Source organism: Macrosteles quadrilineatus, unplaced genomic scaffold (assembly GCF_028750875.1).
Source record: "Macrosteles quadrilineatus isolate MER2022 unplaced genomic scaffold, UCM_ALF_1.0 Scaffold_3__2_contigs__length_128488019, whole genome shotgun sequence".
In the NCBI taxonomy this organism is placed as follows: domain Eukaryota; kingdom Metazoa; phylum Arthropoda; class Insecta; order Hemiptera; family Cicadellidae; genus Macrosteles; species Macrosteles quadrilineatus.
In genome coordinates, this window is record NW_026542596.1 from 89645972 (window position 1) to 89661485 (window position 15514).

The 15514-nt window shown below is 34.6% G+C and overlaps 1 protein-coding gene across 1 annotated transcript; it reads left to right on the forward strand.

The window, feature by feature from the left end:
* Positions 1-6763: 6763 nt before the first annotated feature.
* On the forward strand, positions 6764-15209 carry LOC128991086 (uncharacterized). The gene is made up of 7 exons (XM_054413813.1): positions 6764-6948; positions 7615-7720; positions 8621-8707; positions 9782-9970; positions 10526-10665; positions 13988-14166; positions 14983-15209. The coding sequence occupies exons 2-7, from the start codon at positions 7621-7623 to the stop codon at positions 15008-15010; spliced, it is 723 nt and encodes a 240-aa protein (XP_054269788.1). The 5' UTR covers positions 6764-6948; positions 7615-7620; the 3' UTR covers positions 15011-15209.
* Positions 15210-15514: the final 305 nt, after the last annotated feature.

Consider the following 15514-nt stretch of genomic DNA (forward strand, 5'->3'; position numbering starts at 1 on the left):
TTACTTAAGTAGTTATCGTCCAACGTCTCAGAAATTGACGGATCGCTTGGCTGTGTTGAGTTGTTTATTATTCAAAGCTTTGCCTCCCAATTTCGAGAGCAAACAATTTGTCAAATAAGTCATCGTCAACTTAGTTCTCATTATTGGATACTTTTCTCCGAACTCCTTCTTAACACTCTTTATTTTGTAAGAGATCTTTGGATTAGTATGGTTAGCTACAGAAAATAGCTTTGAAAACTATTCTGTATGCGTGAGAATTTGTATGATATACATATAATAATGGTTCAAGTTTACTTTGTCGGTTGAGTAATATGTTAAAATTAATGATGTTCAATTCGTGATGACTTTAAGGGAGCCAATTTTATTTTTTGCAATAAAACAACTTACCGTAACTTCAGCAGGTCCGTATAAGTTGATGCACTTTTACCGTCGGAGTTTTTATTTTCTTCTCGTTATTCATGTTACGTAAAACCGTTAAAGTTGATAGCATCCCAAGTTCAACACATTTGAAAACAATAAAATCTCCTCGAGTAAAAATATGTTGCATATAAAAATTAAACTGTAATGTAGTGAGCATATCAATGAATAGTGTATGTATATTTTTATCAACAAAATTAATATTAAAGATTTATTTTTTTAAGATTAGCCAAATTTTGTTGATAAACACGTTGGGGAAATAAAAGTATCAGAGATATAGCTAGTTTTTAATCATATATATTATCATGATTTACAATATTCATAAATTCAAAATGGCATCAAAGTCGTATATACCCATGAATAATACCTTAATGCTAATTAAACGCACAGTAATACTTGTTGATAATCATGCCTTCAAATTCTTTTAAGAAACCTGATAAAGCAATTATTTAATACCACAAGATATTTTAATGAAGAGTAAAAAACCCTAGTTTTTGCAACAGTGGGTTTATATTAATACCCAAAGACAGTGAGAATACTTAGAACAATATGTTGTATATTGCTTCTTAGCTAAAATTTATTCTTAAATATTTAATCAAATAATACATTTAAATTAAAATGCAACTTTGAAACATGTTCACTACACAAACACGATTTATAACAGTGGCCAGTTTCACCTCTTCGCAGTTGAAGGTAAAATTTAATCCACATGGATTCGAGATTGTCATCCAATATTGGGGATTATACGTACGAGGGATCACGCGGAACGCAGTTGGCCTTTCAATAAAGGCTATCGACCAGCTGTTCAGCAAAGTACCACCCTTTCAGCTGGGCTCGTGCCAACCCAATTAAATCTCTTCATAGATTTGATACAAATCGATCAAATCCTTCAATTGAGTGGCTATTTTACGGTTCATTCGGTTAATTTAAGCACGGGAACATATTTAACTTGTATTTGTGTGTCTTGGGTATCTGGAAAACTACGCTGACGATTTGGATGAAAATTATTACACAATGTCTCAATTACTGTGAATTATCATTTTTTAATCGACTATATTATATGGTTGGGTAGCTGAGGGGTTATAGTGTCCATCTTATAAGAGATCCGGTCTTGAAAGGTACGATTAGCTTTTGGTTATTCGAAACTGGACCTTGCTGTCCTTTATAAAAGGGACAAAACATCTTCTGCATTGGAAGACTTCTACCAACAGTCATTCGGTAACAGTAATAAGCTAGGGTCAATGAGAACATAATAAAGATAATAATTTGAAGAATATTCATTCTTTAAATCCGAATTTCAGACATTGTATTGATGGAAACAATTATATTTAACCATATCTCTGCAATCTAATGTCACTAGCACTACCCTTATTATTTAAATCTAATCTTCATATTCATGAATTCATGTCTATTTTGAAAAAAAGATTTGGCACTTTCCTGTTTTGAGGGGCTACAGTAATTACTAATTTAATAAGGAAGATTCATTATTATCGATGGTTTCCTTCCAACTTCTCGATATTTTTTATTATTCGATATATAGATATTAATAAAATTGAAACTTATCAGCTAACAACTACGATAAAAAAATATTGGTCAAAGTATCAACAAACAAAAAAAGTTATATCAAAATGAAACTGTTCTTAAATAACCTAACTAACCAAACTTGCTGTAACATTTCAAAATTCCGTTTGATAGACTATTTCCTCATATGTCTTTTCTGTTATCAAACGGAATTTTGAAACGGTAACTTAGCCTACAGCAAGTTTGGTTAGTTAGGTTAGTTTAGAATATTTTCATTTCTTAATCCAATATACAGCCTATTATTTTTTCCTAAACAAGATTAGTTCTTAATCCTATTCTCTAATACGAGCCATAACTCAATAACTCGGTAATTGAACCAAGTATAACCTAGACATATTTGCTATGTCTGTTTGTCTGTCGGTCTGTAATTTAAATTTGTTGAAGATTTTAAAACAAATGCAATATGGATCGTAAAGGAAAACAAAAATATCGATATATCGAAAAGAAATCATTGATAATAATTAATGTTCCCGTTAACAGGAAAGAACTAAAGATTTAAAAAAAGCTTCCTAGTTTACTTAGTAATTAGTGAGTCCTATGAATGCAATCAGTCTATCTGAAATATGATTACCTAGATTAGTTTGAACCGCTACAGTAGTTGTACATCAAACCCTGATAAGAGCCCAAGCACGCATTGTGATGCTCTATTGTTTGTTGCACTGATTGTACACAGCAGCAGGTTGGTGTAATCGGTCACAAGCTGATTACAAGTTTCAATAGACCACATTACTAGAAACTTGTAATGTATTATATTAGGCACTCCTCTAAATTCTGTGCTATGTTTCAAACAAAATCCAACTTCGTCAATAACACAGTTGGAGTATTAAGAGCATCAAACATTATTTGAAACAGTTAAGAGAACTCATAGTGGTTGGAGCGCGAAACCTCTGTTGGCATATTGTTGCTTGGGTCCAAAAATATTATCCTAGGATACCTTACGTAGACTATGAAAACCTGGCTGGGTGAAACCAATGCCACACTAAAAAAAACACAACTAAAAAAGGTTTTTTAGTGTTAACTTGTTGAAACTCGATATAGGAGAAAATAGTTCCAAATTCCAATCAAATACTCGTTATTTAACTTGGCTCTCTCCTACCAAAACTTAATCCCCAAAGTAATCAGCTGTTTAAATTTCAACAAAATGTCAAAACAACGTTTATGCAAGTATGGGCTACAGACTTTTAATAGTCAGGTAATAAACGAGCGACCTTTCATCAACTCTAAAATACTGTAAATGAATGTCTTGAGGATTGCTAGGTTAAAATTTCCATCATAATAAATTGAAATTCCACTGAAACTTAAATAATAAAAGCCAAAATTAGTTGTAAGTAAAACTTGAGTTTCCTTTATATTGCTTATACAATCAAAATAAACAACACCGAGCCATGGGTCGGTCCCCAGGTACTCTATACTATACTATAATATGAGTAACGTTAGCGCACAATGATTTTAAAACCGGCTCCTATGATTTCCTCCAAATTGTAATGGAATATCTTGGTTTTAGGCTAAAAAAATAACCATGCTAGGCTCTGTTTTGGGAAAATTCGTTTGTCGTTAAAAACTTAAAATGAAATCTAATATTTTTATGTAGTCTTAAGGACTGTCAAGCAGCCATGACAGTTTTACGAAGATGTAACTAAATGAATTGTAACATCTGCTTGTAACAAATCATCTACTGTACAGTAGCAAATTGCTAAATACGGTTCAGAATAAAAGGCCATTCCTATCCTATGAATACTATTAATTGATCATTGATTATTTAATACACTTGGGGTGTATGATGGGATAATTATGACTGCTAAAAATTGTTAAGTCTTTTACGCAAAACTACAAGACGCCTGAATGGGCACGTTTTCCACGATCACATAATAAATATGTGATCGTAATTATATTATATTTTTAACCTCTTTAACAAATTAAACGCCTTGAGCAATGCTTGGTCCCCTGGTACTTATCCTTGTACGGATGAGTTGAAGGCAATATTTTCCGTATAATTCATGGAGAAGGCTTCTTGACGCTTACTATTGTTTAAGTTGCGTGTGTACTTAATAAGTTGTTCTAGACCCAGACGCCATTTCAAGAATCAAGAATTTGTATTCACCACAGGCTTCGTACAATTCATACATTGGATGAACGTCATTAAAATCTAGTGGAAACCTTACAATTTAATCCAGTTGATAGTTATTGTATGTTCCAGTAATAGTAGAGAGACAGCTGAGACCAGCAGGCAGCAACTGGTTGTGTGCCAACTGGATCCCTCTGGGTGTCCAGGTCAATATGTGTAGTCTTCTGCTTCGTGTTCCTCAGATTACCTTCTCTCAAAGTTTCACACAATGTTGTATGTTCCAGTGAGAGAAGAAAGACAGCTGAGACCTGCAGACAGCAACTGGTTGTGTGCAAACTGGATCCTTCTGGGTGTCCAGGCCAACGTGTGTAGTCTTCTGCTTCGTGATCATCAGATTACCTTCTCTCAAAGTTTTTACATATGTTGTATGTTCCAGTGAGAGTAGAAAGACAGCTGAGACCAGCAGGCAGCAACTGGTTGCGTGCCAACTGGATCCCTCTAAGTGTCCAGGCCAACATGTGTAGAGTTTTCTGCTTCGCGTTCCTCAGATTACCTTCTTTCAAAGTTTCACACAATGTTGTATGTTCCAGTGAGAGTAGAAAGACAGCTGAGACCAGCAGGCAGCAACTGGTTGTGTGCCAACTGGATCCCTCTGGGTGTCCAGGCCAACATGTGTCGAATCTTCTGCTTCGTGTTCCTCAACAGAGTTCCTTCAACCTCAGGATCGTCCTACCAAGGCTGCGTTGATGGATCTTGCAACTGTGAATGATAACGGCCATCGTTCTACCCACCGTGAAAAACGTCTGCAATATTCGACAATTTTGAGAACCGAGCAGTCCACTCTCACAAACACTGAGTCTGATACCCAAAGAAATCTTGTTTATTTGGCTTGGCTCTCAGTTGTGTACCAAGAAAACTCTAACATTGACCCTCCAGATGATTGTTTATTATCAAAATTACTTTCATTGAATTCCAATCCACACCATACTTCAAGCACATACATGGTATTTTGTTCTTGAAGTAAATTTAGCATTATGTATTTTTTTCAAATACTTTAATCAAAATAATGGTGTATCAAACATTGTTACAAAATTTTTATAGCTTACAATAAGAAGTTCATCGACGTATACTAACAATGGCGGACGGAAACAAACGTTTAAATTATTATTTATGCTATGGTTATAATAACGTAAAATAACTCAAAGCTTTTAAAAATTACCGAACTAATGGCTTATAAAATTCCTTACACCATATATAGTGCATACCAAGGGACCAACTTAACTACTACATCAGTAAACGCTAATGAAAAAAGAAGCTCATTCTTCTTTGAAAAACACAAATTTTTATGTTTAGTATTTGATGTTAATTAAAAATGTTTTGTACTATTTAATCAATTGTAATGAATGGATATTTCCTTTTCTCATTTTCTGTTTTGTTTGCAATTGTTTTTGTTACAATAAAATACATAATTTAATTGGTTGCAATTATTTCACCACGATGAGCCAACCCGTAAGTCTAAGAATCTTGAAACGTGCCACCGACTTTGAACAGAGCAAGTATAAACATAACGGTCTATTTGAAGGCCTTGAATTCTCAGCAGTGGTCTAGGGCTAATAGATATCTCTAGTATGTATATATATATATATATATATATATATATACATATATATATATATATATATATATATCAATGTATATCTCTAGCCCTGGCAGTGGTCTACAGGGATGTCTGTCGCACATCTGCCTCACTTGTTTCGTGGTCTGTGGATATGATGATTAGTAACGTCATATGAAAAATGTAGACCTCGGTCCGTGGAAATAACCACAGCATCGCATGTATGTGACGATCGGTAGCGAACGTGCTGAGGTTTAATAAACGAGCACGTAATATGTTGGGTTTAATCTATGATACTCTGTACTTGGAATTATTTGGTTTGGTAAAATCACCCTTCAATAACTGTTTTCATAATATTTTCTTAGTTGAAAATCATATGTGATTTGTTTATTTTAGACTCGATCAAATACGGATTCTTTTTTTAACATCTTATTTAATTTACAATCTGTTTAACAAAAATAGAACAATAAGCAAATATGATAAAATTTAAATACAGTAGTTAGTCTTTATCCAGCAATAAAGCTAACACACAAACTTTGCATATTGGTACAAAGTTTAAAGTCCATAAATTTCTAAACACAGTTAAACTTAAAGCAAGGTAGTTAGTATGGTACTCTAATTTCTTTAAGTATTTGGCACTTAACCTTCAAATTTCTTCTTTGACCGTTGGGGTTCGACAGCCCCTGTGAATCACTTCGTTAACCATGGTGCCTGGAGAAAGTGCCTTAGAACCTTAGATTGGAATCTTTGGATGACGTTCAGATTTTATTCACTGGATGTTACCCACAGTTGGATACCATACGTCCACACTGGTTTTAGAATAGTTTTGTATAAAAGTAATTTATTTTCTGTTGTTAATTTTGAATTTTGATTTAATAGCCAAGAATTATTAAAGATAGCGAACGTGTTTTAGTTTTAATCTATGATACTACAGTACTCTATGCTTGGAATAATTTGGTCTGGTGAAATCTCCCTTTAACAACTGTTTTAATATTTTCTCCTAACACTAAAAAAAATAGTTAAACATCATATGGGATTTGTTTATTTTAGACTCGATACAAATACAAATTTTGAAGATTCAAAATGTGTTATCAATTTCGGATTTTAAATTGTTCCAAAAGTGTTTTTACATGAACACACAATGACAACAGGAAGTAAATTGAATGCAAATTGTTTGAAAATATTTGTGAAAATTCTGTGAGATTTTAAGTGAGGTATTGTTTTGTTGAGGTTATGTTTCTAAAAACAAACTGCAAGATTTAAGTTTTTGGTGAGTAAGGAATATAATATAGATAAATTATCTTACGTGTAGACCATAGATAAATATATGTTCTGTTTTGAGAATAGAGTCTCTGTGTATTCAAACCGTATAGAACTATTCAACCATTGCATATAATTTGAAATTGCCTAAGAGGAATGAAATGCATGGCTGACTTTGAATGTACAGTTGGTTCCATAATTAGCCTGTACTAAATACAATCTAATATTGTCAGCTTAGTATGATTGATAAAGATATAATGGAATTTGTTTTTAATCAATTATTTTCAGTACCCGAGTTCTTATTTGGTGTTTACTTGCCTACCAAATTTATCTTTGTATACAGGTACTTTGCAATGTTAATTTGTTTTCAAACTTTATTGTGGATGGCTATTGATAGGTGTGAATGAAGACTAGCTTAGTTCAGTTTTAATCTTTGTCCGCAGCATGGTAACCTGATTATTTAGTCCTTGACGAGGTGAACTTCCCCTCTGGGTACCATCCCTCTGGGATGTTGGTAGTTAGTTTTAGACTAGTACGGCATAGGTTACAAGCCGTACTTACGCCCCAGTAAGTTTGCACTACTTTAACTTTAAAGTAGTGCAAATTTACTGGGGCTAAATATAGTATAGATATACGTGGAAATGGTACTGTTAATTAATTAATTTCTCTCTTGTAGTCTGGAATGGCAACGTTCCAAAATCGGGGAAGAAATCCTTGCACCAGCTACAAAAGAGAAGGTAGAACTAAGCAAAACGTTTTTGAATGTTTGCCTTCATCTGGTGGTAAGCTTTTACATTACAACCTACCACAGTATTTGTGCTATATTATACATAATAATAAGAAAAACAACTGTATGATTAATCTACTTAAACATTTAAAATATACCACTTACATCAACAGCTCGTCATCATAGACTCACAGATCTTGTGGTTGTCTGAGGATAAAGAACTATTTTTATTAAGGTACATGGGAAAGCCAAATAGTATCTCTTTATATGACACTTCAGTGTACATGAAGATAACGCTACACTAACGAAGTAAACCATATTAAATGTATTAAGGTATATAAAAAAAGGCTACAACTTAAGTGCCACAAGCAACTATTATCCTTTACTTATTCCTTCATTAATTGAGAAAATATCACTTCACACACATTAATTCAAGTTTATTTTCATCAAGCTATTTTAGTCTTTCAAATGGTACATAAAGTGGCTTGACGTCCAAAATCCTTAACACATTAGCTATGCTGAAAGTTCTACATGTTTAAAGGTGTATTTGGCCCCTGCAAACTTGTTTATCATATTTGTCATTGGAACACCATCAAAACTAGGATATTCCTTATTATTTTCAGTGGAAGAAATCTCCAACACAACGGCAGGTAAATAGTACGTGCTTTTACTATATCTGTAAATATGTTCGTTTTTCGTGTCACCAAAAGTAGTTTTACGAAAACTACTGGACCAATTTTTAGAACGTTCTCGTTTGATGGTGAAGACACACTGATGTGTTTTGAAATTATGGTACCTCTAACTAATAAATTCACCAATAAAACCAATAAACTTCGTTTAATGCTGACGTCGAGGTACTTGAATTAATTTAATTATTACATCTCACTCCATGGCATTAGTTAGAAATAATGAATCAGCTATTTTTTTTTTCAACTGTAATTGTGTCTTTTGACAGATTACCAGGGCGGATGTGAGGGGAAAAAATTCAGAACAGAGGGTAGAGCTAACCAAGATGTCTACGAGTGCTGCCCGCCAACACCATGTAAATATTACCATTATATTGAATTCCAAACTACAAATGTTGTTAATTTACACCTAAGGTGGATCAAAAGTTTACTTACGGTTCAAGCCAAAACTGTTTGGATTCGTCACTGGATTTAAGATGAGGATTGGATGGATGATGAAAACTTTCAATTCCAACTGTCCCCACTCTTATCCTAACCTCTCTTCTCAACCGTTGTACAGTACAATACCAGCATACGAAAAATACGGTCCAGTCATCTTGCTGAGACCACCAAATCCCTGTTTGACATCTAACATTCATTCGACTCAGAATGAATTCTCAACGTATAGTTATTATGCATCCCTAATCAGAATGTCTGTGTTTGTCCATAAATGAACAAAAACGTCCTGAAGAGTTTCAACATAAATTTCATAGTGTGGTAAAGATATAAGAAGAGAGCACAGATTAAGTATTACCCATATATGTTTTAAATTGAGCTAATATCTGCTTATGTTTGTACAAATGTTGAACTTAGTAAGTAGTTTCAGTAAATGACAACGATAAACTTATTTTCATGTTGAGGTTTAGGATAGCTTTTTGATGGTTCAAAATTGGACCAGCTATCCCTGATCATTGGGCTATAAACATGAGACTGGCTAATGAAACAGCTGATCATAGCCAGTAACAAAACATCACAGTCTCACACCATTCTACACTCTTCCTTCCACATAGGCTTAAAATACGCATCGAGACGACGTCCCCATCTCAAATGAGAATTACAGAATAGCCTTGGAACCAAAGCTGGTTTCTCAATGTAATTTGTGGGTTGCCATAAACCAGTTAAAATTCAACCTATTATCAGATACCACGAAGAAATTAATCGTGACACTTTTTTGCCAATCCAGTCCGGGATGACATCCTATTCACAACAAATGATAGGCCTAGTAATAAATTAAGGCGATGATGCAATTTTTACCGATTCAGTTTTCAAATATGGAAAAGCTTGCTGGAATACATCCTTCAAACTATATGGGCTAGGTGAACAGATAAAATTCTTCATAGAAACATGAATGTATCAGTCGATCCTAGGGTATCGTGTACTTTCCCTTGCAGTGGAGCTGAGATGCAGTGTGTGCTACACAGCTGAGAGGGATGGTTGCAACCTCTGGACTTGTGTTCCCTTCGTGTCCTACTCTGTACTCTGTGGACCGACTCTGGCCGATCTGCTGGTCCTGCTGCTCAACCTGCTGCCCATGTCCTTCCTCGCTTGTCTTGGCATCGCCCATCCACGCTGCTGCAAAGGTGAGAGCAAACCTGCTTACAGAATGCTTCGGTTAAGATCCAGAGGGTCGTATGTTCTATACTGAGTATGAACTGCTTTGATGAGTTGAAACTGGACCCAGCTGTTCTTGATCACTGAGATTTTTAATGGTCCTGGAAAAAGAACGATTTTATCTTAGTCAGTAACCAAATTATTTCAATCACCCATTCAAAAATCGTCCTTTATTAATCTCCGCCTTGAAAAACACACTCAGTGGTGCCTTGTATGGTTCTAATCTAAACTAAAAATCCCCACTAGTCTTTGATATTTGATTTAGCATCGTACCAACCGAGTGTGTGGCTATTACTGGTGTGAGGAAAGAACCATAGGTGATGTATTGTAGCTATGTTACTAAACAAGATGAAATATTCTGTTACGAGTGAATTTATGAATTTAGGAACTTCACTTTGAGGTTATTTACCAAGTTATGATGGAAAGTGTGTGCATTACTTGTTCAAACAACATATGGAGCTTAAAATTAAGCTATGTAATTTCTAATTATTATCTCCCTCTTGCCTCATTTTCTCTTTCTTTAGAAAAAGCCAAACCATTCATCAAGAACTGCAACCCAGAGAAGAAGCCTCCGCGGTGTGTTCCAGTCAACAGGTGTGGAGACAGGCGAGAGGTGAAGAGAACATCTTACCCTAAACCTGAGGCTGGCGACACAAGCTCCTGTGTGAGTTTTATGGTTGTAAACCATAATACGTAATTTTGAGTTGCTAAAATCTAGATATTTTAATAAAATGGTGTGTAGAGTGATCTATAACAATGACCACAGTATTTATAGCTGGATAAAATAAAAGGTCACTTTTGCGGCCCTGAGAATGCCAGTAGCTATTTGTTGGTTCGAAACTAGACCGAATTGTCCTTGATCATTGCTAATATACTGTATTGTTTGCTATGTCAAAAGAAAGCTCTGTAGACTCATGTTTTACCCCCATTTTGCCCTCAATGTCTGACGACAGCCAAAAGTTAATTTTAATAAATAAATAACAGATGATTTATGTTGAGATAAAACTATGACCCATTCCATTACTGTATGAACAATTGAACTTAACTGTAGTTTTAGCGAATTTCCCATACAGGAAATTCCAGACGTATATCAACTACTGCCGTAGTACTCATGGTAAGACCTGGACCCGGGACCGATTTACTTTTTCGTTTTGAGGACCCTATAGGCCAAAACGCCATCCGTTCAGATTCACATATTATATGTGTCCGTTAGCTTAGCACGATAACTCGAGCAAAAATTATCCGATTTTAACATTTACGTAACACACGTGTGCAAGTGGAATATTGTACAATATGTAGCCTAACCTTTTTTGATGCGTGTTTCATATTGGTTGAGTTTGAGTCCGTTGATGGTGACCAACTGTTTCTTTGAGGAGATAGATCACAAGGCTACATTTCGAACGATTGAATAACAAGAAAAAAATTTTAAAAATAAAACTAACTGTACATAAAAAATACAGGAAACTACACTGACTGTGTTCAGCAGATCTCTAAGGACTTTAGATCTTCACGAGTGTAAGTTTAATGTAGGATTGAAGACATTCGCACACCTAAGAGTTGCGAGGTTATAGACGGAGTTGCATATCAGTATCAGATTCAATTATTTGTCGAGTATCTCTCGTCAACTTCCGACATTGCATCTGTCACGCTTATTTCTCGCTTATCACAGACATTTCTCTCCTGCTTTGAATATCAAATATTTGCAGATGGTTTGGATTTCTTTGCGGTGTACTCTGTGCAGTTTTAAATTTGTTTACGAAATTGAACTTTTGATTAATACTTTGTTCGGTAAAAGATACATTGTTCAACAACTTCTATACCAAAAATATTTTACTTAAATTTTTTTGTTCAGTGTACCTATGTCCTGAATAAATTATTTTTAATATTACATTACATCAATAGTTGTTATTTTGTATCACTAATCTGAAATCGTGTGTAGTGGTAAAAGCTTGGAACTTTGGTCCCAAAGACCAGGGTTCTAATCTTGCCAAACACCACGGGGTAACTAACTAAAATGTATTTTGACGTAGTGAAAGCCCATTGCGCTAATAGGGCAGTGTGGTGGTTCTTCACTCTAAGTTATTTAGCCATCGTCACCAGCTAAAAGCTGTGACAACATTTTTATTGAAGTTGCAAACCATTTGATAGCTGCGGAGTTTCTATGGACTATATTGAAACATCGTGACTATGAATATAATATATTCATAGTGTGTTTTTATGTGTTTATAATATATAAGGTTTTATATCTATACTATTATATAAAAATCTAATGGTGTCTGTCTGTATGTGTATTACTAATAGGTGCAAAAACTACAGAACCAACTGGGCTTAAATTATACAAAAATATAGCTATCATACCAAGGACCATTATAGGACTATTCACATTTCAATACTGACCTAAGCTTTGCCCCTTTGGCTTTAAGAGTTCTGAGGTGAACAATTTAAAAGTAAATATTGATTTGTCTCCATGGCTGTGATGAGAACACTTAACAAGGTTTGTTTACATTTGTTTTGACATTTGTAAACAAGAAGAACTGCTAAACTGCATATTTCAAAATATCAGACAGCTGATACAAAGAAATTAAATATAATATTTTCCATAACTATGAGTTAGGTTTATTTTAATCTAACCTATGCTTTTATCATGGATTATTTATTCTAAAACTATGTCAATGATTATAGAAAAAAAGATTCTATAACCGTTGCTGTATCAACTCCGGCTCTGCTTTGGAATGAACATAGCTTTCAATTCACATTTACTTTATTTGATACATTTATTATTTGTGTTTTGCCACACAAATGATTAAATTAAACCAAGGAAAATATCATAAAACTAAGCAGTACACAGTGTTCTTTTGTTTCTAAAATCAATGAAATATCTGTTACTATGTTTACTTAATGGTAAGTGTGAAAATGTAAAGGCAATGGACGATGGAACTGATTAAAAGAACGAGTTTGTATATTAAGTTGTTTGTTGATATTTTTGTAGAGTAGAATCAGAGATGCAATGAAACATATACTGTATTTGCTATTACATTTTTTAGTCCTTGATGCTTTGATAATCATAATAGTTTTGTCTGTTGTCTTTAATGCTAAATTATTAGTTTATTTTTTATAGTACCTATAGATATAGTTTCTTTAATATTTCAAAAAACTGTATATTTCTAAAGTTTATAACAGCTGACTTAGTTTTGCTAATGATTTATTGTGAGTGAAGAAACTGAAGATGGAAGGATTTGTGATTTAATATAAAGAAGAGTGAAAATTTAAAAAAAAGTTTTTCTCATATCAGCCTACACAAGATTTAAAATTAATCAAAACCAAAATGGTGGTATCCACTACTTACCAGATTTAAAAGTCATATAACTTAAACGTTTCTATTAAGGCTATACAAGTTGAATTTTGTTTCTAAAAGCGGCGGATGTGTAACTATTATATATGCAACAGATGTAAAGATAAAAATGTTTCTATTTTGTGTCCTCTTCCCGTTGCAAAGCACGGGTACAACAGCTAGTATAATATATATTAATATATATATATAATATATAATAATATTAATATATTATATATAAAGGCCAACAGTAACGTTCGAAGACTAGTGGTATAAATAAGTCGTGGACAAGTCGTGCACTGTTTAGGATATTGGATACTACGAATAGCTTTCTTCCATATGAAAGCTTCGCAGCACAAAAGGATTTCATACTTAGCTGGGTTTTCCTAGGCGCGGATTCGGCGAGCGGAGAGAGGAACGCGGAGAGCGGAATTGAAATTAACATGGCATTCCGCTCCGCTTCTAGGAAAACAGTAACATTAAATTGCCTAAGACAAGTGGAGTCCGCTCTCCGCGTTCCTCTCTCCGCTCGCCGACTCCGCGCCTAGGAAAACGAAAAAGCTGAAGTCTCTTAGACAAGATATTTTCCTCTTTGTAAGGGATCTCCATCAACAAAAACACAATTACATTTAGATTTTGCTAATTGTTATGGCAGAACGATGACATCTACGCTTGGATGCACGGAGAGTACGAAGCTCTGGCCCAGGAGTTGGCTGAGATCAAGAGATTGACGACGGAAGACAACGACACTGACAACAGAGATTTGCTGCAGGCTAGGAACTACGTGCTGGACAGACTGGCGGAGATGCTGGCAATGCGAGAGGAGATAGAGAGGTTGGTGGCTATTAGTGTCATTGTTATGATACTATAATCCCTAATCTTAATATATAAAAGAATGTTGTGTTAGTTACAGCGTTTATAACTAGAAAACTACTGAACCAATTGGCATGAAAATTTACAGGGATATTCCTTAGGTACTATAATAACATAATAGCCTGTTTCCGTTTCAAAAACCCTTAAGGGACGCGTCCTATGGCCCTTTGCAGTTACCATGTTAATCTTATGCTAACCTGAAGGCAAGTGAGCGCAGCGAACGAGCTCCAACCTAAAGGTGAGTGAGCGTAGCGAACGAACTTCAACCAGGACGTGATTGAGCCATGCGAACGAGCTCATCTTGAAAATGAACGAGCATTTGACATAAAATCACATAAGGACAGGACGACGTCTGTCGGGCCAGCTAGTAGTGTTAAATATTCAATGTTAGTATATACTGACTGACTTCAGGGTAAACATGTATCAGTTTGTCAGTGATTCACAAGCTACAACCGCTATACCTAGTATGTACACGGATGGTCTGATTCACCCTTAGCCGACTGGTGATATTGTCTCACATGAGCTGATATCGTTATCTCCTGATACTTACTGTGCCATCAGAGAATTGGTCCACCTACTAAAAATTATTATACATACTCACGATCAATATCAGTTGGCCTGGTAACCGGTCTACTCCCTACTCAAATGTCAATTATATTGATCTTAAATGTCTTCACTTCTTAAATCTCTTCGCTTCTATATTAGTTTTTGTAATTTGCATAGTATTTTGGTTGTCACACATATTTTTCTAATTTAAAATCTGTTGTATGTTTCCAGAAAGGAGAAAAAGAAGCAGAGTCGATGATTTTGGATATTGCATATCTACGGCAAAAATTAACTCTCAACATACTCTTCATTAATTTTTATCTTTTGTGAAATTATAGTCTGTATAAAATTATGTTTGTAAAAGCTGTTTCGTGGTTGGCATGTATTGAAATACAGCCCTTGAGTAAACCTTCGAAGATAAGGAATGATTGTATCACGAAGTAAACGGTTAAGATGGAGATCTGTGTAGCTTCATTAATGACTAAGATCAGCCAATGCTAAAGGAAATTTTTATAAAAAGTCCTGTGATGAAGGACAACAACTGAGTCCATTTAACCATTGACTTTTGGATACTGATAGTCAAAGATTTAACCATCGACTTTTGGAATACTGAAGTACACGTCTAAACCATATGGACCAGCTGTCGCCAATTTTTTTAATTAAAAAGAACATAGTTGTGTAGGCCAGTCACAGATTGCACCAGTGTCTGAAATTCTATGTTCTACCTTATTTATTGTTTGTTGCTACCAAGTTAATGCGTTAT